Source organism: Nerophis ophidion, linkage group LG09, assembly GCF_033978795.1.
Source record: "Nerophis ophidion isolate RoL-2023_Sa linkage group LG09, RoL_Noph_v1.0, whole genome shotgun sequence".
NCBI lineage: Eukaryota > Metazoa > Chordata > Actinopteri > Syngnathiformes > Syngnathidae > Nerophis > Nerophis ophidion.
In genome coordinates, this window is record NC_084619.1 from 68,193,464 (window position 1) to 68,220,073 (window position 26,610).

Here is a 26,610-nt window from a genome sequence, read left to right on the forward strand (position 1 = left end):
GTATTTATTGCCCCCTTTCCCAACTTCTTTGTCACGTGTTGCTGGCATCAAATTCTAAAGTTAATGATTATTTGCAAAAAAAAAAAAATGTTTTATCAGTTTTAACATCAAATATGTTGTCTTTGTAGCATATTCAACTGAATATAGGTTGAAAATGATTTGCAAATCATTGTATTCTGTTTATATTTACATCTAACACAATTTACCAACTCATATGGAAACGGGGTTTGTACTTCTCTGAATAAAGGGCACCACAAAAAATGTCATTGTCTTTATTTGAACAAAGAATCCTAATGTACATGAAACATGTGTTTGTTATTTTTATTTTTGTTAACTTAACACCTTTGTAAACATAAGTACATTCAACAATAACTCGATATTCATGTTAACCGTGATCATTTTGGTCACAATAATAGTGATATGAAATTGTAGTCATATTGTTCCATCCCTACTGTATTGTACACACATACTGTATGTCTTCTACACCTGGAAGAAAGAGAATACACACTTCACTTTTGCCACGGTAGATTGATTGATTGATACTTTTATTAGTAGATTGCACAGTTCAGTACATATTCCTTACAATTGAACACTAAATGGTAACACCCCAATAAGTTTTTCAACTTGTTTAAGTCGGGGTCCACGTTAATCAATTCATGGTAAGATAAGGTTACATGTTGCCATCATTTTCTCCAGTAAAAATACAACTACTTGAAGTGCAACCCGCAGGAAATCTACACAACAGCACGTAGTAATATTTCCAAATGAGTCGTCATACTGTACTGAATTACTGTTACTGTTACAGACGGTAGAGCAGGAGCAAGACTTCTTACTCTACCACTACTTTTGTTTTACACCATGGGTGAGTTTGCCAGACTTCTTACTCTACCACTACTTTTGTTTTACACCACGGGCGAGTTTGCCAGACTTCTTACTCTACCACTACTTTTGTTTTACACCACGGGCGAGTTTGCCAGACTTCTTACTCTACCACTACTTTTGTTTTACACCATGGGTGAGTTTGCCAGACTTCTTACTCTACCACTATTTTTGTTTTACACCACGGGCGAGTTCGCCAGACTTCTTACTCTACCACTACTTTTGTTTTACACCATTTCTCAAGGAATTTAGGGATTTCACCATCTATGCTCTGTAATATCATCCAAAGGTTGAGAGAATGTGGATTAATCACTGCACGTAAGCCATGATATTACGCACCTTCCACCCCTCAGGCATCAAAAAGCCACACCAGTGTGTAAAGGATATCACCACATGGGCTCAGGAACACTTCAGAAAACCACTACAGTTGGTCGCTACATCTGTAAGTGCAAGTTAAAAGTCTACTATGCAAAGCCAAAGCCATTTATCAACAACACACAGAAACGCTTGGCTGGGCCCAAGCTCATCTAAGATGGACTGATGCAAAGTATGAAAGGGTTCTGTGGTCTGACGAGTCCACATTTCAAATTGTTTTTGGAAACTGTGGACCAAAGAAGAAAAGAACCATGGGGACGAAAGTGTAAAAGCCAGTTGTTATCATGGACGCCCCTGCTTATTTCTGCAAGAAAATGCCAGGCCAGGTTTTGCAACAGAGTGGCTTCCTACTAAAAGAGTGCGGGTACAAATGCCTGAGCAAATTAAGAACATTTCTCAAGGAATTTAGGGATTTCACCATCTATGCTCTGTAATATCATCCAAAGGTTGAGAGAATGTGGATTAATCACTGCACGTAAGGCATGATATCACGCACCTTCCACCCCTCAGGCATCAAAAAGCCACATCGGTGTGTAAAGGATATCACCACATGGGCTCAGGAACACTTCAGAAAACCACTACAGTTGGTCGCTACATCTGTAAGTGCAAGTTAAAAGTCTACTATGCAAAGCCAAAGCCATTTATCAACAACACCCAGAAACGCTTGGCTGAGCCCAAAGCTCATCTAAGATGGACTGATGCAAAGTATGAAAGTGTTCTGTAGTCTGACAAGTCCACATTTCAAATTGTTTTTGGAAACTGTGGACCAAAGAGGAAAAGAACCATGGGGACGAAAGTGTAAAAGCCAGTTGTTATCATGGACGCCCCTGCTTATTTCTGCAAGAAAAGGCCAGGCCAGGTTTTGCAACAGAGTGACTTCCTAGTAAAAGAGTGCGGGTACAAATGCCTGAGCAAATTAAGAACATTTCTCAAGGAATTTAGGGATTTCACCATCTATGCTCTGTAATATAATCCAAAGGTTGAGAGAATGTGGATTAATCACTGCACGTAAGCCATATTACGCACCTTCCACCCCTCAGGCATCAAAAAGCCACATCAGTGTGTAAAGGATATCACCACATGTGCTCAGGAACACTTCAGAAAACCACTACAGTTGGTCGCTACATCTGTAAGTGCAAGTTAAAAGTCTACTATGCAAAGCCAAAGCCATTTATCAACAACACCCAGAAACGCTTGGTTGAGCCCAAGCTCATCTAAGATGGACTGATGCAAAGTATGAAAGTGTTCTGTGGTCTGACGAGTCCACATTTCAAATTGTTTTTGGAAACTGTGGACCAAAGAAGAAACGAACCATGGGGACGAAAGTGTAAAAGCCAGTTGTTATCATGGCCGCCCCTGCTTATTTCTGCAAGAAAATGCCAGGCCAGGTTTTGCAACAGAGTGGCTTCCTACTAAAAGAGTGCGGGTACAAATGCCTGAGCAAATTAAGAACATTTCTCAAGGAATTTAGGGATTTCACCATCTATGCTCTGTAATATCATCCAAAGGTTGAGAGAATGTGGATTAATCACTGCACGTAAGCCTTGATATTACGCACCTTCCACCCCTCAGGCATCAAAAAGCCACATCAGTGTGTAAAGGATATCACCACATGGGCTCAGGAACACTTCAGAAAACCACTACAGTTGGTGGCTACATGGGCGAGTTTGACAGACTTCTTACTCTACCACTACTTTTGTTTTACACCATGGGCGAGTTTGCCAGATTTCTCACTCTACCACTACTTTTGTTTTACACCAAGGGCGAGTTTGCCAGACTTCTTACTCTACCACTACTTTTGTTTTACACCACGGGCGAGTTTGCCAGACTTCTTTCTCTACCACTACTTTTGTTTTACACCACGGGTGAGCTTGCCAGACTTCTAACTCTACCACTATTTTTGTTTTACACCATGGGCAAGTTTGCCAGACTTCTCACTCTACCACTACTTTTGTTTTACACCACGGGTGAGTTTGCCAGACTTCTTACTCTACCACTACTTTTGTTTTACACCACGGGTGAGCTTGCCAGACTTCTAACTCTACCACTATTTTTGTTTTACCCCATGGGCGAGTTTGCCAGACTCCTTACTCTACCACTACTTTTGTTTCACACCATGGGCGAGTTTGCCAGACTTCTTACTCTACCACTACTTTTGTTTTACACCATGGGCGAGTTTGCCAGACTTCTTACTCTACCACTACTTTTGTTTTACACCATGGGCGAGTTTGCCAGACTTCTTACTCTACCACTACTTTTGTTTCACACCATGGGTGAGTTTGCATGTCAATGTGATAAGCAAGAGTCTTGTGCAGTGCACTATGATGGATGTCCTCAGCATGAAGTGCACAACTTGCTCTGTGAGATCTGTTCTCAATTCAGCTAAGCCCTACCGTAAATGCAATAATATATGACGTTTGTTTGGATAAATAAACATTTGGAAGGTATTATTAACTGCCTGGAATCTTATCGTGATTTGTCGTTATACTGTTTACTGTTCCATCCCTTGTATTATGTACAAAACTACTCTTCTTAGCTGTTGGTACCTGTTTTGGTCTATTTGGCATCTGCATAAGTCAAACCATGGAGTCACGGCGGAGATGTTGATTAAACAATATGTCCTTCACATTAACTCTAAATTAGCCAATTGGAATGTGCCCGGTCTGTGACATTGTTCTCAATTGTGACGTCAAAAGAGTATCCAAGCGTGGGAGAAATGTACCCAAATTGCTTTGCACGAGGGAACCATTGTAGTCCGATGTTGAAGTCAATATGTTCTTTCTTTTCTCTATCCTCTTGTTATGGGGCAGACTGGCTCGTACATGCACATGCGTCCTGCGCTGTTGCCATTACTAATACAAAGTAGTGTACACTTGAACTTTATTGTGACGGACTCCTGCCGTCGTGCGGGTTCCCAGGACTCCCAAGGAAGGACATTGCTTTCGAGCAGGTTTGACTCGCTTTATTTTTCAATGTAGCTTGTCTGCGGTCGGGTCGTTTTTCAGCTCCTTCTCCACTGCTCGCTCATCGGTCGCTTTCATCCGCCCCCGTCATCGCTGTCTTCGGCTCGCTCTCTGTCGCTCTTGCTCTTCAGGTACTGCTACGGGTTCTCCTCCTCCTTCTGCTCCGATCTCTCCTCCTTCTCCCCTTTTATACACCGTGAGGAGAAATTTTAATTGTGTCCCGGTGTGCGAGCCACGCACCTGATCCCGCTTGTAGCGTCGCTCCCGGCACGCCCCGCCTCTCGGCTCGGTCATCGTCTCCGCCTCCTTGCCGCCATCTTTGGCCGGGCTCCAGCGTGCCCTGCCCCGCTGCTCGTTCGCCGGCTCCGCCTCTCCACATACCTCCATCGCCAGACGCAAGCCGGGCCTCCGACCAGCTGAGCCTACTCCCCTCTCCCTTTTTTGATGGGGCGGGAAATGAAGACTGTCATGAAAAAGGGAGGTTTTTTTGGGTTGGTGCACTAATTGTAAGTGTATATTGTGTTTTTTATGTTAATTAAATTTTTAAAAAAAATCATAAATTATTCTGCAGCCCGCTTCCAATCGAACCGCGGCCCGGTGGTTGGGGACCACTGATGTAGACCACAAGGAAGTCTTTTACATTTAGACACAAAATCATAATATGACCCCTTTTAAAATCCGATGGGCCATTTGTATGAAAATGGAGCTGAATAGACCCGCTCATAATCCGGTGTGCCCTATGGTCCAGAGAATACAATAGGTCCTTTTTGAATATTTTGAGCACATTTAAAAACACCACAAAAATAGAACATCCTAGTATAAATGATAAATGATAAATGATAAATGGGTTGTACTTGTATAGCGCTTTTCTACCTTCAAGGTACTCAAAGCGCTTTGACACTACTTCCACATTTACCCATTCACACACACATTCACACACTGATGGAGGGAGCTGCCATGCAAGGCGCCAACCAGCACCCATCAGGAGCAAGGGTGAAGTGTCTTGCTCAGGACACAACGGACGTGACAAGGTTGGTTCTAGGTGGGATTTGAACCAGTGACCCTCGGGTTGCGCATGGCCACTCTTCCACTGCGCCACGCCGTCCCTATATATATAGTATAACCATTTTAAAACATGTGCAGAGATATAGAGACTTAAGTTTAGAATATTAGCTGACAAAGTAGTTTCTCAGTCCTCAGCCTGAGTGGGAAAGTCCTTTCCACACCACCTGTGCACATGTGCATGTCCTCGGCCTGAGTGGGAGCAGCACCTGTGTACGTGTGCATGTCCTCAGCCTGAGTGGGAAATTCCTTTCCACACCACCTGTGTACGTGTGCATGTCCTCGGCCTGAGTGGGAGCAGCACCTGTGTACGTGTGCATGTCCTCGGCCTGAGTGGGAAATTCCTTTCCACACCACCTGTGTACGTGTGCATGTCCTCGGCCTGAGTGGGAGCAGCACCTGTGTACGTGTGCATGTCCTCGGCCTGAGTGGGAAAGTTGTGGGGTTGAAGGGCAACTTCCCACAATCCCCCTGGTTGACACAGTGGGTGTTGTGTGACCAGAGCGAGGGTTTTTACGAGCTCTCCCTGACTGCACCTATTGTTGTGGAGACGGCCCACTGCCCTCCCACACAACCAATCAGATCCACTCTCAACAAAGCTGCCATGAGAAAGTGTGTGCTATAATTAACTCCAGCTAGCATTAGCCGATGGGATGGATTCTGCCATTTTGCCAACCCTGGCTTCCAAGTGGGGGAGACGGCCCAGTCGGGGAATGTTGTGTTGACAGCTCAAGCTTAGTCTGTAGGCACAGCTAGCAAAAACACTGCCACGTCACGTTAGCACTTGGACTTTTCACTTCAGGGCTGCTGGAATACAAACCCCATTTCCACATGAGTTGGGAAATTGTGTTAGATGTAAATACAAACAGAATACAATGATTTGCAAATCCTTTTCAACCCATATTCAGTTGAATGCACTACAAAGACAACGTATTTGATGTTCAAACTCATAAACTTTATTTTTTGTTGCAAATAATTAACTTTGAATTTTATGGCTGCAACACGTGCCAAAGTAGTTGGGAAAGGGCATGTTCACCACTGTGTTACATCACCTTTTCTTTTAACAACACTCAATAAACGTTTGGGAACTGAGGAAACTTATTGTGGAAGCTTTGAAAGTGGAATTCTTTCCCATTTTAGCTTTATGTAGAGCTTCAGTCGTTCATCAGTCCGAGGTCTCCGCTGTCGTATTTTACGCTTCATAATGCGATTGTAGCTGAGATAGGCGCCAGCGCCCCCCGCGACCCCGAAAGGGAATAAGCGGTAGAAAATGGATGGATGGATAATGCGCCACACATTTTCGATGGGAGACAGGTCTGGACTGCAGGCGGGCCAGGAAAATACCCGCACTCTTTTTTTTTTACGAAGCCACACTGTTGTAACACTTGTCTTGCTGAAATAAGCAGGGGCGTCCATGATAACGTTGGTTGGATGACAACATATGTCGCTCCAAAACCTGTATGGACCATTCAGCATTAATGGTGCCTTCACAGATGTGTAAGTTACCCATGCCTTGGGCACTAATGCACCCCCATACCATCACAGATGCTGGCTTTTGAACTTTGCGCCTTTAACAATCCGAATGGTTATTTTTCTCTTTGTTCTGGAGGACACCACGTCCTTTGTTTCCAAATATAATTTGAAATGTGGACTCGTCGGACCACAGAACAGTTTTCCACTTTGCATCAGTCCATCTTAGGTGAGCTCGGACCCAGCGTTTCAGGATATTGTTGATAAATGGATTTGTGTTTGTGTGTATATATATATATATTTACATATATATATATATATATACACATATATATACTGTGCTGTGCTAAAGCCTGTTGCTGGAGTGGTTTTCCATCTCATTCTTGTTGTGTTTTTGCCAGCACTCCAATGTTTCTTGAATGTTTTTAATATGTGTTTTCCTTTTTCAACTCGCTCAATCATGATTTTTATTTGTGTACTTATCTTATTACCAAGTAGATTTGTAATTGTTTAACCCAGGTTTAGGGACAACTTTTTCCTTTGAACTATGTTGCATTTTCTTCATTCTTTAAGTCTAGTCAAGCTTCTATCAGAAAAAGGTATCATCTGCAAATAAGAGCATCTTTGAACGCTGTGGGACATTACACAGATCATGAATATACCAACTTAAAACCCAAATCTGATCCCTGTGGAACACCACATGGAATATGAAGAGCAACTCTCATTGGACTTCAAACTAGGTCTCAACCCACTTGTAAGCCCCTCCCCTGATTCCATACTCTTGTCATTTGTGTAATACACTGTTATGATTAATAGTGTGTTTAAATTGATGAATACTCCTATTGCTTTTTTTTCTTGGTCTATTTATTGCAGGGGTGTCCAAAGTGCGGCCCGCATGTAATTTAACGGCCCTACGGCACATTTTAAAAATACGATTGAAACATTTTTAAAACATAAAAAGTAATATAAAGGAGCAAACGGGTGAAATGTAACAAGAAAATGTTGCAATGTTTACTCTAATAACACAGCTGCCATGCAGGCTGTTTCTGCCTAAAAAAATAATAATGAATCAAAATCAATGTCATTATGAATTATTGACCTATTCAAGGCTCATGTTAAATTTTCCACTTTGAGATATTTTTTGGGGAAAATGTTGCATATTTTGTGTTTGCCATATAAAAAAACTGAGCTGTTTTTTTTTAAAGAAGGGCCTAAAATGAACAAACACACAACAATAACTTATAATTGACGGATAGATCTGAAGTTGATCTCGAGATTGTGTTAAAAGTAAACAGTAAAAAAAATGTATAATTTATTTTTTTAACACTTTAATGAGGAGGACCCTTTTGGATCCCCGATCATTTTAGTGTGATTTTTTTTTTAAGTGTCTTTGCGCAAAAAATGATAATTATTAAAATCAATGGTGTTATGAGTTATTGACCTTTTTAATGCTCCAATTATTATATAATCTCAAATATTCCACTTAGAAAAAATATTGGGTGAAAATATTGCATATTTGAAGTGAAGTGAATTATATTTATATAGCGCTTTTCTCAAGTGACTCAAAGCGCTTTACATAGTGACACCCAATATCTAAGTTAAATTTAAACCAGTGTGGGTGGCACTGGGAGCAGGTGGGTAAAGTGTCTTGCCCACACAACGGCAGTAACTAGGTTGGCACAAGCGGGAATTGAACCTGCAACCCTTAAGTTGCTGGCACGGCCACTCTACCAACCGAGCTATGCCGCCCCAATTTTGTGATTTTTCCATAAAAAATAGTTTTTTTTTATGACAAAAAGAGCATACAACTTAAATTTTTTAAATCATTTTATTGACAGATAGACCTGATATTGATCGACAGATTTAAAACTTGAATAATAATAAAAATAATAATACTGAATAATGACATATTTTTTATATATTTTTTGACCAAAACCCTTTGGGGTCCCTGGGATCAAGCCTGAGTGGAGGCCGAAATGTATATTTTTTATACATGTATTGTTTTTTTAAAATAAAAAATATCAAAATGGCCTTGCTTGCTTTGATTTTTCAGTGTGCAGCCCTCAGTGGATAAAGTTTGGACACCCCTGATTTATTGTTAAAGTAGCAATGGTTTTCACACACACTCTTCGTGTGGCGAAATTATTCTCTACATTTGATCCATCACCCTTGATCACCCCCTGGGAGGTGAGGGGAGCAGTGGGCAGCAGCGGTGCCGCGCCCGGGAATTATTTTTGGTGATTTAACCCCCAATTCCTACCCTTGATGCTGAGTGCCAAGCAGGAAGATAATGGGTCCCATTTTTATAGTCTTTGGTATGACTCGGCCGGGATTTGAACTCCCAACCTACCGATCTCAGGGTGGACACTCTAACCAGTTTTGAACACTGCTGTGGACTGTTGCACTTCAAGACTTATTTCAAGTGGTTAGCAAATCGAATAATGATTCATTATTATTTCTAACGGGCTTCGTGGCGTCCTACTCTGTATAGTGGTCCTTGAACGCACCGTAAAAACACTTGTCTGTTTTGCTGACTATAGGAGGATCACTGTGTGCTATCTTGCAGGTCCAACGTGCACAGTGGAATGTCTCCGACAGCACAGTCTTTATACATGTTGTTTCTCCATGGGGAACGATGTTCATGTCTCTTGTTTTCATGTTAGCATTTTAGCTAGTTATCAATCACCAGGCTGATACTAACTGTCAGGAGTTGTCATTGATAGCGTGTATCGTTAGGTGCCTAATTGCATGTCGATGTTTTGGCACTTCCTAGGTGTGGGAGGAGCCTAAGGATCATCAGAAGAAGGTGTTTTGGAAAATCAGGCCATGTTGGTGTCAAACTTTATTTGGGAGATAAGTTAGTTGAACAAAGAACTTTTTAGCTGGAGGCGGTGAAGCCATGGGAAGAAGCGTGAGAGCACCTCTGCTTCTGATCTTCCCCTGAAAGATGGGTCTGTTAGAAGAGGGAATTAAATGGGGGGGCCGGTCTGAGGGTGGGGTCCGCCTCGGGGGCACACCCATCTCCAGTTACATCACCGCTTTTCAAACATTTCTTTTCACAAGAGCAAGGAAACAGAGACGAAGACATCTCTTCTTCATGCTAACTTGTTGCTAATAAGTGGAGTTGTACATCAAACAAGACATCTTTGCATGTATCATCTCTTAGGCAACCTGTGAACTTTTCTCTTTTTCTACATCTTTTATGGCTGCTGGCAGAGGGAGATGATGGCAGTGCCAACCGCTAAGGTGTGTTTGCTTTCCCTTCAGTCGACGTTTACAAAGCCCTAAAGCAGTCAAGTTGTCACCTTGTGTAAATGGTAAATAAAAAGAGAATACAACAAATCCTTCTCAACTTATATTCAATTGAAAAGACTGCAAAGACAAGATATTTCATGTTCACACTGAGAAACTGCTATGTTTTTTGCAAAAATTAGCTCATTTAGAATTTGATGCCTGCAACATGTTTCAAAAAAGTGAGAACGTTTAGGAATGCTCATCAAAGACTTAATTGGAACATCCGGCAGGTGAATGGGCTAATTGGGAACAGGTGGGTGCCATGATTGGCTATAAAAGCATCTTCCATGAAATGCTCACTCCTTCACAAACAAGGACGGGGCGAGGGTCACCACTTTGTCAACAAATGCCTGAGCAAATTAAGAACATTTCTCAAGGAATTTAGGGATTTCACCATCTATGCTCTGTAATATCATCCAAAGGTTGAGAGAATGTGGATTAATCACTGCACGTAAGCCATGATATTACGCACCTTCCACCCCTCAGGCATCAAAAAGCCACACCAGTGTGTAAAGGATATCACCACATGGGCTCAGGAACACTTCAGAAAACCACTACAGTTGGTCGCTACATCTGTAAGTGCAAGTTAAAAGTCTACTATGCAAAGCCAAAGCCATTTATCAACAACACACAGAAACGCTTGGCTGGGCCCAAGCTCATCTAAGATGGACTGATGCAAAGTATGAAAGTGTTCTGTGGTCTGACGAGTCCACATTTCAAATAGTTTTTGGAAACTGTGGACCAAAGAGGAAAAGAACCATGGGGATGAAAGTGTAAAAGCCAGTTGTTATCATGGACGCCCCTGCTTATTTCTGCAAGAAAATGCCAGGCCAGGTTTTGCAACAGAGTGGCTTCCTAGTAAAAGAGTGCGGGTACAAATGCCTGAGCAAATTAAGAACATTTCTCAAGGAATTTAGGGATTTCACCATCTATGCTCTGTAATATCATCCAAAGGTTGAGAGAATGTGGATTAATCACTGCACGTAAGCCTTGATATTACGCACCTTCCACCCCTCAGGCATCAAAAAGCCACATCAGTGTGTAAAGGATATCACCACATGGGCTCAGGAACACTTCAGAAAACCACTACAGTTGGTCGCTACATCTGTAAGTACAAGTTAAAAGTCTACTATGCAAAGCCAAAATCATTTAACAACAACACCCAGAAAAGCTTGGCTGTGCCCAAGCTCATCGAAGATGGACTGATGCAAAGTATGAAAGTGTTCTGTGGTCTGACGAGTCCTCATTTCAAATTGTTTTTGGAAACTGTGGACCAAAGAGGAAAAGAACCATGGGGATGAAAGTGTAAAAGCCAGTTGTTATCATGGACGCCCCTGCTTATTTCTGCAAGAAAATGCCAGCCCAGGTTTTGCAACAGAGTGGCTTCCTAGTAAAAGAGTGCGGGTACAAATGCCTGAGCAAATTAAGAACATTTCTCAAGGAATTTAGGGATTTCACCATCTATGCTCTGTAATATCATCCAAAGGTTGAGAGAATGTGGATTAATCACTGCACGTAAGCCATATTACGCACTTTCCACCCCTCAGGCATCAAAAAGCCACATCAGTGTGAAAAGGATATCACCACATGGGCTCAGGAACACTTCAGAAAACCACTACAGTTGGTCGCTACATCTGTAAGTGCAAGTTAAAAGTCTACTATGCAAAGCCAAAGCCATTTATCAACAACACACAGAAACGCTTGGCTGGGCCCAAGCTCATCTAAGATGGACTGATGCAAAGTATGAAAGTGTTCTGTGGTCTGACGAGTCCACATTTCAAATTGTTTTTGGAAACTGTGGACTGGTCTCCATGACGACAAATATAAGTGCACTTACAAGTTCCATTATCATTGGAGGACAAGGAATAGCTAAACATGCTTCACTACACACCGTAGGAGGATACAATAGCTCACAGGTGTCACAATGTAAACAAATGCCATGGGTGGCTCTACACCTGGCATCCACTGTAATGATACCAAGTACAAGAGCGATACTACTATGATTACATTAATTTAAAAAAATAAATTCCTTTGTGAAAAATGCTTATTATGTTTATAAAGTCAGTAAATATGTCCCTTGACACATGAGGACTTTGAATATGACCAATTTATGATCTTGTAACTACTTTGTATCGGATCCATACCGAAATGTGTGGTATCATCCAAAACTAATGTTAAGTATCAAAGAAGAGAAGAATAAGGGATTATTACATTTTAACAGAAGTGTAGATAGAAAATGTTAAAACTGTGTGGAGTTTGCATGTTCTCCCCGTGAATGCGTGGGTTCCCTCCGGGTACTCCGGCTTCCTCCCACTTCCAAAGACATGCACCTGGGGATAGGTTGATTGGCAACACTAAATTGGCCCTAGTGTGTGAATGTGATTGTGAATGTTGTCTGTCTATCTGTGTTGGCCCTGTGATGAGGTGGCGACTTGTCCAGGGTGTACCCCGCCTTCCGCCCGACTGTAGCTGAGATGGGCGCCAGCGCCCCCCGCGACCCCAAAAGGGAATAAGCGGTAGAAAATAGATGGATGGATGGATGGAAAACAGAAAACAGCGTGACACCTACCCTTTACATCAGTACTTCTTAACCATATTGGTTTATTAGGTATTATATGTTATTGTACGATCCTGTAACTACTTAGTATCGGATCCATACCTAAATGTGTGGTATCATCCAAAACTAATGTCAAGGATCAAAGAAGAGAAGAATAAGTGATTATTACATTTTAACAGAAGTGTAGATAGAACATGTTAAAACAGAAAATTAGCAGATATTAACAGTAAATGAACAAGTAGAGCAGGGGTCACCAACCTTTTTGAAAGCAAGAGCTACTTCTTGGGTACTGATTAATGCGAAGGGCTACCAGTTTGATACACACTTAAATAAATTGCCAGAAATAGCCAATTTGCTCAATTTACCTTTTAATAAATATATATATATATATACATATATATACATATATATATATATATATATATATATATATATATATATATAAATGGGTATTTCTGTCTGTCATTCCGTCATACATTTTTTTCCTTTTACGGAAGGTATTTTGTAGAGAATAAATGATGAAAAAAAACACTTCATTGAACGGTTTAAGAGGAGAAAACAGGAAAAAAAAATTAATTTAATTTTGAAACATAGTTTATCTTCAATTTAGACTCTTTAAAATTCAAAATTCGCCCGAAAAAAATAAGAGAAAAACTAGCTAATTCGAATCTTTTTGAAAAAATAAAAAAAATAATTTATGGAACATCATTAGTCATTTTTCCTGATTAAGATTAATTTTAGAATTTTGATGACATGTTTTAAATAGGTTAAAATCCTATCTGCACTTTGTTAGAATATATAACAAATTGGACCAAGCTATATTTCTAACAAAGACAAGTCATTATTTCTTCTAGATTTTCCAGAACTCAAAATTTGAAAAGAAATTCAAAAGTCTTTGAAATAAGTTTTAATTTGAATCTACAGATTTTCTAGATGTGCCAGAATATTTTTTTTATTTTAATCATAAGTTTGAACAAATATTTCACAAATATTCTTTGTCGAAAAAACAAAAGCTAAGATGAAGAATTAAATTAAAATGTATTTATTATTCTTTACAATAAAAAATACATTTACTTGAACATTGATTTAAATTGTCAGGAAAGAAGAGGAAGGAATTTAAAAGGTAAAAAGGTATATGTGTTTAAAAATCCTAAAATCATTTTTAAGGTTGTATTTTTTCTCTAAAATTGTCTTTCTGAAAGTTGTAAGAAGCAAAGTAAAAAAATAAATGCATTTTTTTAAACAAGTGAAGACCTAGTCTTCAAAATATTTTCTTGGATTTTCAAATTCTATTTGAGTTTTGTCTCTTAGAATTAAAAATGTCCAGCTTGCTAGTAAATAAAAAAATAGAGGCAGCTCACTGGTAAGTGCTGCTATTTGAGCTATTTTTAGAACAGGCCAGCGGGCGACTCATCTGGTCCTTACCGCCTACCTGGTGCCCGCGGGCATCGCATTGGTGACCCCTGAAGTAGATTAATAATCCATTTTTACAGTTTGTCCCTCATAATGTGTACAAAGTAGTAGATGTATAAATGACACAATATGTCACTGCATACGTCAGCAGACTAATTAGGAGTCTTTGTTTACTTACTACTAAAAGACAAGTTGTCTACTATGTTCAACATTTTATTTAAGGACTAAATGACAATAGCAAACATATGTTCATGTACACTAACATTTGTTGTTACAATAAAGACAATAATGACATTTTTGGTGGTCTCCTTTATTTAGAAAAGTATCAAGACATGTTGGTAGCAGTACTAAAACATTGGTATGGAGACCACCCAAGTTGCATGATATCACTTCTCTTCCTCTGACTTGTATCGTTTGAAAGTGTGCTAGTTACGGACAGTGAGTGGTGTGGGGCACGTGGAAAGAAGAAGTTTCCAGTGAAACCAGTTTGTAATGGAATTCCCATTGTTGGTGCAGGTAGATCCCAGGGTGCCCCGGGCAGGTAATGACTACCCTGGTTAGCACCTCCACACACTGCTGCTCATCTACTTTCTACACACCACTGACCTCTCCAGTATCACCTGGAAGATGGAAAGATGTTTTATTTGCCACAGAAAACTTGAAATAGAGGATTGTCGAAGTCTCCAACTCAACTCAGAACAACAGAATCAAAGTAGAAGAAGGATTTCAGGGTGGCTCATGTTGCTGTCAAACAGAAGGGATTCAGGCTGAGACGTATAATCCAATCATCAATCGCAATCTCAGTGAGGCCACGCCCACTTTCCATTTGTCCGACGGGCATTGCCTGTCTAGTTTGGCTGCAGTGGGACCACCCACTTGATGCTCTGCCATTGAAGTCAATGGACGCTCAGCTTCAACACTGTTTGGTGTAGTGAATTATATTTAAATAGCGCTTTTTCCCTAGTGGCAAACTATCTACATTGTGAGTAAGGTGGCTGAAGTTTCTTGCTCAAGGACACAACAGTAGTGATGAGGATGGATTTGAACCGGCAAAACTCGGGTTATATTCTGAAATTGTACAAATAATTTTTACATGTTGCAATTATAAGTATTCTATCTATTTGTTGGTTTTTATATTTTCTGAATTAAATATGTGATAATGATTATCAGTCAACTCAAAAAAATTATATCTAAATGAAATTACAGGATGTTATGTAGTTTGATCATTTACTATCATGTGGTTTATTTAGTACATATGGGGCATCGTCTACAACGATACAAAAAATTGCTATGGTGACATCCAGTGGACACATTTAGAACAGCACTTTCATTCAAAAATGTCAGGTTCATTTTGATACTTGGCACACTATTCCCACGGGCCGGATAAAACCTTTTCGCGGGCCTGATTCGGCCCTCGGGCCGTACGTTTGACACCCCTATCTCTAGGGGCTTGGTGGCCCTGTTGAATATCAGCTGTCATGTCCTCACCTGCGCCAAGACTTGCCTCCATCTTACCCGTCTACAATCATCATGACTCCTCTGTCTCTCTTCCTCCAGTTCTTTTACTTGAACACATCGAGAACGACGACATCGGCAGGAAGACCTTGAAGATCACAGACTTCGGCCTGGCCAGGGAGTGGCACAAAACCACCAAAATGTCGGCAGCTGGCACCTACTCCTGGATGGCCCCCGAGGTCATCAAGTCGTCGCTCTTCTCCAAAGGCAGTGATGTGTGGGGGTAAGACAACAGACCATTGGTTGAAATGTTTGTTTGTCCTTTCTTGACTTCCGTGCCTCCCCCAGCTATGGAGTTCTGCTGTGGGAGCTGCTGACTGGAGAGGTGCCTTACCGAGGAATAGACGGCCTGGCTGTGGCTTACGGCGTGGCAGTCAACAAGTTAACTCTACCCATCCCCTCCACCTGCCCGCAACCCTTCGCTAAGCTCATGGAAGGTACATAAAGCCAAGGTTCAACGCAGGGAACCCCGGTGGTAACACTGGCTTTTTTTCCCCAGAGTGCTGGGACCAGGACCCCCACGTGCGGCCCTCCTTCTCCTGCATCCTGGAGCAGCTGTCGGCCATCGAGGAGGCGGTGATGGCCACCATGCCGCAGGACTCCTTCCACATCATGCAGGACGACTGGCGCGTGGAGATCCAGGAGATGTTTGACGAGCTCAGGACCAAAGAGAAGGTGGAGACATCATTTAGCATCTCGTCATTTAGCATCACATCATGGCTTTAACAGGCCGAAAGGTTTATTGCATACCTTGCAAATGGCAACCTAAAGAAGTAGCTCATTAGCCAGCACATGACCTGATTGAGGTCTAGGTTCATGACTGCATGCAAGACATCCACTAGGATTGTCCTTCACAATGGAGCCTTGTCTCTTTCATAGCAGGAGTGGACATCATCTCTGTTGGCAATCTTAATGTAAACAATACAATACAATACAATAGTATTACAGTACAATACAATAGTAGTACAGTATAATGTAAGCAATACAATACAATAGTAGTACAGTACAATACAATACAATAGTAGTACAGTACAATGTAAACAATACAATACACTAGTAGTACAGTACACTGTAAACAATGCAATACAATAATAGTACAGTACAATCCAATGTAAACAATACAATAGTAGTACAGTACAATCCAATGAAAACAATACAATAGTAGTACAGTACAATGTAAACAATACAATAAAAGTACAGTACAATGTAAAAAATACAATACAATATCAGTACAGTACAATGTAAACAATACAATACAATAGTATTACAGTACAATACAATAGTAGTACAGTACAATGTAAACAGTACAATACAGTAGTAGTACAGTACATTGTAAGCAGTACAATACAGTAGTAGTACAGTACAATGTAAACAATACAATAGTAGTACAATACAATAGTAATACAGTACAATGTAAACAATACAATGCAATAGTAGTACAGTACAATGTAAACAACAATACGATAGTAGTACAATACAATAGTAATACAGTACAATGTAAACAATACAATGCAATAGTAGTACAGTACAATGTAAACAATACAATACAATAGTAGTACAGTACAATGTAAACAATACAATACACTAGTAGTACAGTACAATGTAAACAATACAATAGTACAGTACAATGTAAACAGTACAATACAATAGTAGTAAAGTAAAATGTTAGCAATACAATAGTAGTACAGTACAATGTAAACAATACAATACAATAGTAGTAAAGTAAAATGTTAGCAATACAATAGTAGTACAGTACAATGTAAACAGTACAATACAATAGTAGTAAAGTAAAATGTTAGCAACACAATAGTAGTACAGTACAATGTAAACAATACAATAATAGTACAGTACAATGTAAAAAATACAATACAATAGTAGTACATTACAATGTAAAAAATACAATACAATAGTAATACAGTACAATGTAAACTGTACAATACAATATCAGTACAGTACAATGTAAACAATACAGTAGCAGTGCAGTACAATGTAAGCAATACAATAGTATTACAGCACAATGTAAACAATACAATACAATAGCAGTACAGTACAATGTAAACTATACAATACAATAGTAGTACAGTACAATGTAAAAAATACAATACAATAGTAATACAGTACAATGTAAAGAGTACAATACAATATCAGTACAGTACAATGTAAACAATACAATAGTATAGTACAATGTAAACAATACAATACAATAGTGTACAGTACAATGTAAACAATACAATACAATAGTAGTATAGTACAATGTAAACAGTACAATACATTAGGAGTACAGTACAATGTAAAAAATACAATAGTAGTATAGTACAATGTAAACAATATAATACAATAGTGTACAGTCTTGACAAATACACATTTGTATCCTTTGAAAAAGTTACTTGCAATATTATTACAAATTATGGTTACATTATAACTACTGCATAGTTGTATCAGATATTTAAGAGCATGATGTAGACCAGGGGTCACCAACCTGTCGATCGCGATCTACCAGTCCATCTTTGGGATACTACCGGTCCATATTTGGGACCATACTGGTCCATCTTCATTGAGAAAAATTTAATTTTGGACTTGAAGTAGATGAGCTCCACATGACTGAGCAGATACGACGAGCAGGTTGTCTTGCCCACACAGGAGCTGCGTTCCAGGGAGGAGGAGCTGACCCGGGCCGCCCTGCAGCAGAAGTCCCAGGAGGAGGTGCTGAAGCGGCGCGAGCAGCAGTTAGCGGAGCGGGAGATCAACGTGTTGGAGAGGGAGCTCAACATCCTCATCTTCCAGATGAACAAGGACAAGCCCAACGTCAAGAAGAGGAAGGGCAAGTTCAAACGCTCCCGCCTCAAACTCAAAGACGGAAACCGCATCAGCTTACCCTCAGGTGTGTTGTCGCTTTCATTTCCTCACATGCTAACTGTGTATCATCATGTTTAGCATCTTCAACAACTTGTCAACAATGAAGTCACTTTCTTATCTTGTGTTCATTATCAGCAGACTTTATTTCATTAATTAAAACGATAAAATAGTATTAACCGTAATAAACACTTAATATTTGTCTACAGGCAAAAAAATTTGACGGACAATCCTATTACTGTTTTTTTTCAATTAAATGGGAAAAAACAGCAGTGAAAATGTAAGAAAAAAATGAGACAAAGCTGAAATGTTCAATCTAATAATTAATTATAATATACTTTTAATCCCCCATTAGGGTTGTCCCCATACCAATATTTTCGTACCGGTAGCAAAATGTATTTGCATACTTTTCTAAATAAAGGAGACCACGAAAAATGTCATTGTCTTTATTGTAACAAACAATGTTAGCGTACATGAAACATATGTTTATTATTGTCATATAGTCCTTAAATAAAATGTTGAACGTACTAGACAACTTGTCTTTTAGTAGTAAGTAAACAAAGACTCTTAATTAGTCTGCTGACGTATGCAGTAACATATTGTGTCAGTTATACACCTATTATTTTGTACACATTATGAGGGACAAACTGTAAAAATGGATTGTTATTCCACTTGCTAATTTACCGTTAATATCTGCTTATTTTCTGTTTTAACATGTTCTATCTACACTTCTGTTAAAATGTAATAATCACTTATTCTTCTCTTCTTTGATACTTTTACATTAGTTTTGGATGATACCACACTTTTAGGTATGGATCCGATACCAAGCAGTTACAGGATCATACATAGGTCATATTCAAAGTCCTCATGTGTCCGGGGACGTATTTACTGACTTTATAAACATAATATAAATGTAAAAAAAAAACGAAAAGATTTTGTAATGCTAAAAAAAAATAATGTTATCATAGTAGTATCGCTCTTGGTATCATTACAGTGGATGTCAGGTGTAGATCCACCCATGGCATTTTTTTACATTGTGACGCCTGTGAGCTATTGTGTCCTCCTACGGCGGGGGTCGGCAACCCGCGGCTCTTTAGCGCCGCCCTAGTGGCTCTCTGGAGCTTTTTCAAAAATGTATAAAAAATGGAAAAAGATGAAGGGAAAAAATATATAAAAAAATACATTTTTTGTTTTAATATGGTTTCTGTAGGAGGACAAACGTGACACAAACCTCCCTAATTGCTATAAAGCACACTGTTTTTATTAAACATGCTTCACTGATGCGAGTATTTGGCGAGCGCCGTTTTGTCCTACTGATTTTGGCGGTCCTTGAACTCACCGTAGTTAGTTTACATGTATTACTTTCTCCGACTTTCTAAGACGTGTTTTTTGCCACTTCTTTTTCCGTCTCATTTTGTCCACCAAACTTTTAACGTTGTGCATGAATGCACAAAGGTGAGTTTTGTTGATGTTATGACTTGTGTGGAGTGATAATCAGACATGTTTTGGTCCCTGCATGACTGCAAGCTAATTGAGGCTAACATGCTTTTTAGGCTAGCTGTATGTACATATTGCATCATTATGCCTCATTTGTAGCTATAATTGCGCTCATTTGGTTTCCTTTAAGTCCTCTTAATTCAGTTTATATCTCATGACACTATCTGTATATAATATGGCTTTTATTTTTTTGCGGCTCCAGACATATTTGTTTTTGTATTTTTGGTCCAATATGGCTCTTTCAACATTTTAAGTTGCCGACACCTGTTCTACGGTGTGTAGTGAAGCATGTTTAGCTATTACTTGTCCTCCAATGATAATAATACTTGGAAGTGCACTTTATTTGTGGCCATGGAGACCAGGATTAGTGATTTTGAAGTAGCTTACACACTGTGGATGGATGTTAGCCGCATGTGTTAAAACAGCTCTTCCTGAGGGTGTTTCAGTGTTATAACTTCACCTTTATCTTGACTTTTTACACCAAAATGCGTCCATTCTCCCTTTTCTGTCTACACACTGTCTGCTTGTAAGTACTCTGTGTGTGTGCGCTGCCCAACATGCTCCCCCGCTCCTAAAAGCAATGTGCCGTCATTCTCGTTAAAAAAAAAAAATTGAAAAATGGTGAAGTGGTACTTTTCAAACAGCGTATAGTACAGTTTTTGATTGATTAGTACTGCGATACTATACTAGTACTGGTATACGATACAACCCTATCACCCATTATACAAAATTGTGTATTTAAATATAAATCTTATCTGATTTTAGCATTTTTTCATAGACAAAAACTAACAGTGTGGTCCCAGCATACTTTGACTTTTTTTAGTCGGCTGGAACATGTGTGGACAACCCTGAAGTCTACTATGATGATATTTACACTTGAGACTGGAGGTGACACATGATAGCAGAAGATGTATGATGATATATTTAGACTTGAGACTGGAGGTGAGAGCATGGAGATCTGCTAAAGGAAGATGACCTGTGACCTGTGACCTCACTCATCAGTGACCTCATGTCTTCTTGCAGACTTCCAGCACAAGATCACAGTGCAGGCCTCGCCTTCCATGGACAAGAGGCGGAGCCTTCACAGCACTAGCTCCTCCCCTCCCAGCAGTCCCACACTCATTCCCCGTCTACGAGCTATTCAGCGTGAGTGCTCGCTTTTCTTCTCATCACATGTGCCACTTTGTCTATGGCAGCACTCAACCTAACATGGCCTCATGTACTTAGTACTTAGTCACACACCAACTGTTGCTTCATGTACTTAGTCACACACCAACAGTTGCTTCATGTACTTAGTCACACACCAATTGTTGCTTCATGTACTTAGTCACACACCAACTGTTGCTTCATGTACTTAGTCACACACCAACAGTTGCTTCATGTACTTAGTCACACACCAATTGTTGCTTCATGTACTTAGTCACACACCAACAGTTGCTTCATGTACTTAGTCACACACCAACTGTTGCTTCATGTACTTAGTCACACACCAACTGTTGCTTCATGTACTTAGTCACACACCAATAGTTGCTTCATGTACTTAGTCACACACCAACTGTTGCTTCATGTACTTAGTCACACACCAATAGTTGCTTCATGTACTTAGTCACACACCAACAGTTGCTTCATGTACTTAGTCACACACCAACTGTTGCTTCATGTACTTAGTCACACACCAACAGTTGCTTCATGTACTTAGTCACACACCAACTGTTGCTTCATGTACTTAGTCACACACCAACTGTTGCTTCATGTACTTAGTCACACACCAATAGTTGCTTCATGTACTTAGTCACACACCAACTGTTGCTTCATGTACTTAGTCACACACCAACTGTTGCTTCATGTACTTAGTCACACAACAACTGTTGCTTCATGTATTTAGTCACACACCAACTGTTGCTTCATGTACTTAGTCACACACCAACAGTTGCTTCATGTACTTAGTCACACACCAACTGTTGCTTCATGTATTTAGTCACACACCAACTGTTGCTTCATGTACTTAGTCACACACCAACTGTTGCTTCATGTACTTAGTCACACACCAACTGTTGCTTCATGTACTTAGTCACACACCAACTGTTGCTTCATGTACTTAGTCACACACCAACTGTTGCTTCATGTACTTAGTCACACACCAACAGTTGCTTCATGTACTTAGTCACACACCAACTGTTGCTTAATGTACTTAGTCACACACCAACAGTTGCTTCATGTACTTAGTCACACACCAACAGTTGCTTCATGTACTTAGTCACACACCAACTGTTGCTTCATGTACTTAGTCACACACCAACTGTTGCTTCATGTACTTAGTCACACAACAACTGTTGCTTCATGTATTTAGTCACACACCAACTGTTGCTTCATGTACTTAGTCACACACCAACTGTTGCTTCATGTACTTAGTCACACACCAATAGTTGCTTCATGTACTTAGTCACACACCAACAGTTGCTTCATGTACTTAGTCACACACCAACTGTTGCTTCATGTACTTAGTCACACACCAACTGTTGCCTCATGTACTTAGTCACACACCAACAGTTGCTTCATGTACTTAGTCACACACCAACTGTTGCTTCATGTATTTAGTCACACACTAACTGTTGCTTCATGTACTTAGTCACACACCAACTGTTGCTTCATGTACTTAGTCACACACCAACTGTTGCTTCATGTACTTAGTCACACACCAACTGTTGCTTCATGTACTTAGTCACACACCAACTGTTGCTTCATGTACTTAGTCACACACCAACTGTTGCTTCATATACTTAATCACGTGTGCATGATTACAATCACGTATGCATGATTACAATCACGTGTGCATGATTACAATCATTTTTACGTGGTTACAATCTTGTGTGCATAATTACAATCACGTGTACATGATTAAAATCACGTGTACATGATTACAATCACGTGTGCATGATTACAATCATGTGTGCATGATTACAACCATGTGTGCATGATTACAATCACGTGTGCATGATTACAATCTTGTGTGCATGATTACAATCTTGTGTGCATGATTACAATCTTGTGTGCATGATTACAATCTTGTGTGCATGATCGCAATCACGTGTGCATGATTACAATCTTGTGTGCATGATTACAATCACGTGTGCATGATTACAATCACGTGTGCATGATTACAATCTTGTGTGCATGATTACAATCTTGTGTGCATGATTACAATCTTGTGTGCATGATTACAATCACGTGTGCATGATTACAATCTTGTGTGCATGATTACAATCACGTGTGCATGATTACAATCTTGTGTGCATGATTACAATCACGTGTGCATGATTACAATCACGTGTGCATGATTACAATCTTGTGTGCATGATTACAATCATTTTTACGTGGTTACAATCTTGTGTGCATAATTACAATCACGTGTACATGATTAAAATCACGTGTACATGATTACAATCACGTGTGCATGATTACAATCACGTGTGCATGATTACAATCACGTGTAAGCAAGCAAGGCGGGCGTAACAAGGTAACGTAACATAACACAAGACTGTGTTGTGTTGTGGTGTGCAGTCACGCAAGACGAGAGCAAGCGCACGTGGGGCCGCAGCGCCCTCTTCAGGCCGGAGGAGTTTGAGGACGTGAGGAAAGGCATCAAGAAGAAAGGGAGGACTTGGGGGCCCAGTTCTGTGCAGACCAAGGAGAGGCCGGCCGCCACTGAGAGGTGTGTTGGGTGTGGACTTGTATCGCCATGACCGCCTTAACGTGTCCTTCCTTGTCCCGCCCATCAGAGTGCGTCCTCTCTCCGACGGCAGCAACCCCTGGTCCACCAGTCTGCTCAAGTCCCAAAAGTCTGTCCCTCTGGCCGCACTCTTCGCTGAACAAGGTACACCACATGTTGTCCTTCAGGCTAGGGTTTTCTTTGGGACTAGGCTAAACTAGAGTTAGGCTTATGTTGGGGACTAGGCCAGGGGTGTCCAAACTTTTTCCACAGAGGGCCGCACACGGAAAAATTTAAGCATGCGGGGGCCATTTTGATATTTTTCATTTTCAAACCATAACAACATATATGGATTTTTTTTACATCCCTAGGGCTCCTGGGGAGCATAGAGGGTCTCAGTCACTAAAATGTTCAAAATAAGTCAAATTATTATTATTATTTTTTATTTAATGATTACAGTATATCTCTATATCAACTTGAGGTTGATATAAAGTAAAACAAATAAGGTTTTATGCCTTTTATGTCAAAGACAACTTTGTTTTTATAGTAAAACTGAAACATGCAGTATTTAGATAGAAATGTATTGATTTCTTCAGGAGAGTTCTTTTATTTAGCAATCCCTCAAAGATCAATAATGATTGATTGATTTTAATTATTTAATATTTATGAGTAATCACAGTGAAAAGTTAAATAAAATCCTACTAAATATATTTGAGATCTGAAAGGTTCCGCACTCATAAAGTGATGCATTTTTATTAGTTTTTTTCTTACTTTTAACACTTAAATTTCAAGATCAAGTTCCGATATATCTGTCGATTTTAAGTTTGAACTATTATTTTGTTTGTTTTATGCTCTTTTGTCAAAACTTCAATGTTTTATATGGCAACCACACAACATATGCAATATTTAGATAAAGACAAAAGGAACAAAAACTGCCTGCATGGCACCTTTGTGTCAACATTGCCACTTTTTCTCATTAGATTTCACCTCATTCCACTTTTTTTAAATGTTTATTTTTATTTTTGCAATACTATCAATTTTGCCATTTTCACAGAATGTGTGGCGAGCCGCAAATGGCCCCCGGGCCGCACTTTGGACACCCCTGGACTAGGCTAAACTAGAGTTAGGCTTATGTTTGGAACTAGGCTAAACTAGGCTTCGGGTGCTGTTTGGGACTAAGTTGAATAAGAGTTAGAATTAGAATTAGGTTTTGGACTAAGCTAAACTAGAGTTAAAGTTAGGGTTATGTTTTGGACTAGGCTAAACTAGGGTTACAGTTAGGCTTATGTTTGGGACTAGGCTAAACTAGGGTTACAGTTAGGGTTATGTTTGGGACTAGGCTAGAGTTAGAAAATAACTTTATATTTTGTATTCTCTAAAGAAAACCTGACTTTTATGTCGTCAAACATTTATCTTGAAACTTTATTAGTGCCATGTTTTTCAGGCTATAGAGCGCACCTGTTTATAAGCCACACCCACTCAATTTTAGAAGGAAAAAAAAAGGTTCCCTATATTAACCCACTGGACTATAAATCACAGATGCATTGTGAGATGACTTATTTACACAGACATATTATGTAAATGTTTGTTTACATACCTTCATTGTTTCTAAATGCTGTCTGTAACAGGGCAGTAAAACGGGGGAGCAAACAAAACAGAAGTCATCGTCAATGAGCCACTAGCTTCACAAGCTAGCTCTCCAATCAGCTAAACAGACTCAATAACAACACACTGACGTTTTGGGCAGTTTACTGAGGAATTTGTGAAAGTGAAACCATACAAAAAGGGTGTCATTGAAAGTTAATAATACCAACACAGACACATTTAAACGTATTAGCCTGTTTGCTAATTCTTATGGTGCTAGCTTGATTACATCAGGATAGCAGGTCCAAATATGCATGAAAACACTCCTACAGACATCACATATGGGACACTTTAGTAAGTAAGAATTGTTTTAGTTTTATTGTATAACTTACAAACGTTGCTTGGAGTGATGAATGAAGACTCCATACAAGTAGAAATGCTATGGACAACTAGAAGATGAAATGGCACTTGTACTTCTGGTTTAAAGCACCAAACGAAAGGAAATACTGGAGAAGTTCAAGCTGCAGTGAGCAAACACGTCCACAAGATGGCGCCATAGCACAAACAGAAACACACCTTTTCAGTGTCTTTGCTCGTGTTTTATGAAAACTATTGAAAGCAAAACATTATGAAGAAAAATCCATAAATTAGTTGCGCTAGTAATTACACCGCAGGATTCAAAGCGTGGGAATGTACGGTATTTGACTGTTCTGTTGGGTGCAGTAAAAAGAATCGCGTCCGAATTACAATTTGTATTTTTTCAGAGTTTATGATTTAAAACATTTATTTGGAAGAATCCATTGATTCATTCTTCAGCAGCTTTTTTAACTTGATCTGAAAATGTTGTATGCTCATGGATAAATGGCAAATAATAGTAGTGAGAATTAGGGAGTGGTGTGGTACATGTCAAATAATAGTAGTGAGAATTAGGGAGTGGTGTGGTACATGTCAAATAATAGTAGTGAGAAGTGGGGAGTGGTGTGGTACATGTCAAATAATAGTAGTGAGAAGTGGGGAGTGGTGTGGTACATGTCAAATAATAGTAGTGAGAAGTGGGGAGTGGTGTGGTACATGTCAAATAATAGTGAGAAGTGGGGAGTGGTGTGGTACATGTCAAATAATAGTGAGAAGTGGGGAGTGGTGTGGTACATGGCAAATAATAGTAGTGAGAATTAGGGAGTGGTGTGGTACATGTCAAATAATAGTAGTGAGAAGTGGGGAGTGGTGTGGTACATGTCAAATAATAGTAGTGAGAAGTAGGGAGTGGTGTGGTACATGTCAAATAATAGTAGTGAGAAGTAGGGAGTGGTGTGGTACATGTCAAATAATAGTAGTGAGAAGTAGGGAGTGGTGTGGTACATGTCAAATAATAGTAGTGAGAAGTAGGGAGTGGTGTGGTACATGTCAAATAATAGTAGTTAGAAGTGGGGAGTGGTGTG

General features: G+C 39.7%; 1 protein-coding gene across 2 annotated transcripts in view; it reads left to right on the forward strand.

Moving 5' to 3' along the window:
* The window catches only part of map3k21 (mitogen-activated protein kinase kinase kinase 21), a 52,433-nt gene that overhangs the window by 13,880 nt on the left and 11,943 nt on the right, over positions 1-26,610 (forward strand). For both annotated transcript variants that reach the window (XM_061911648.1, XM_061911650.1), the window contains exons 2-8: positions 15,571-15,751; positions 15,817-15,965; positions 16,028-16,203; positions 18,169-18,409; positions 20,902-21,024; positions 23,440-23,590; positions 23,658-23,752. In XM_061911648.1, the coding sequence (XP_061767632.1) occupies positions 15,571-15,751; positions 15,817-15,965; positions 16,028-16,203; positions 18,169-18,409; positions 20,902-21,024; positions 23,440-23,590; positions 23,658-23,752 (1,116 nt within the window). The remainder of the gene's footprint in view (positions 1-15,570; positions 15,752-15,816; positions 15,966-16,027; positions 16,204-18,168; positions 18,410-20,901; positions 21,025-23,439; positions 23,591-23,657; positions 23,753-26,610) is intronic.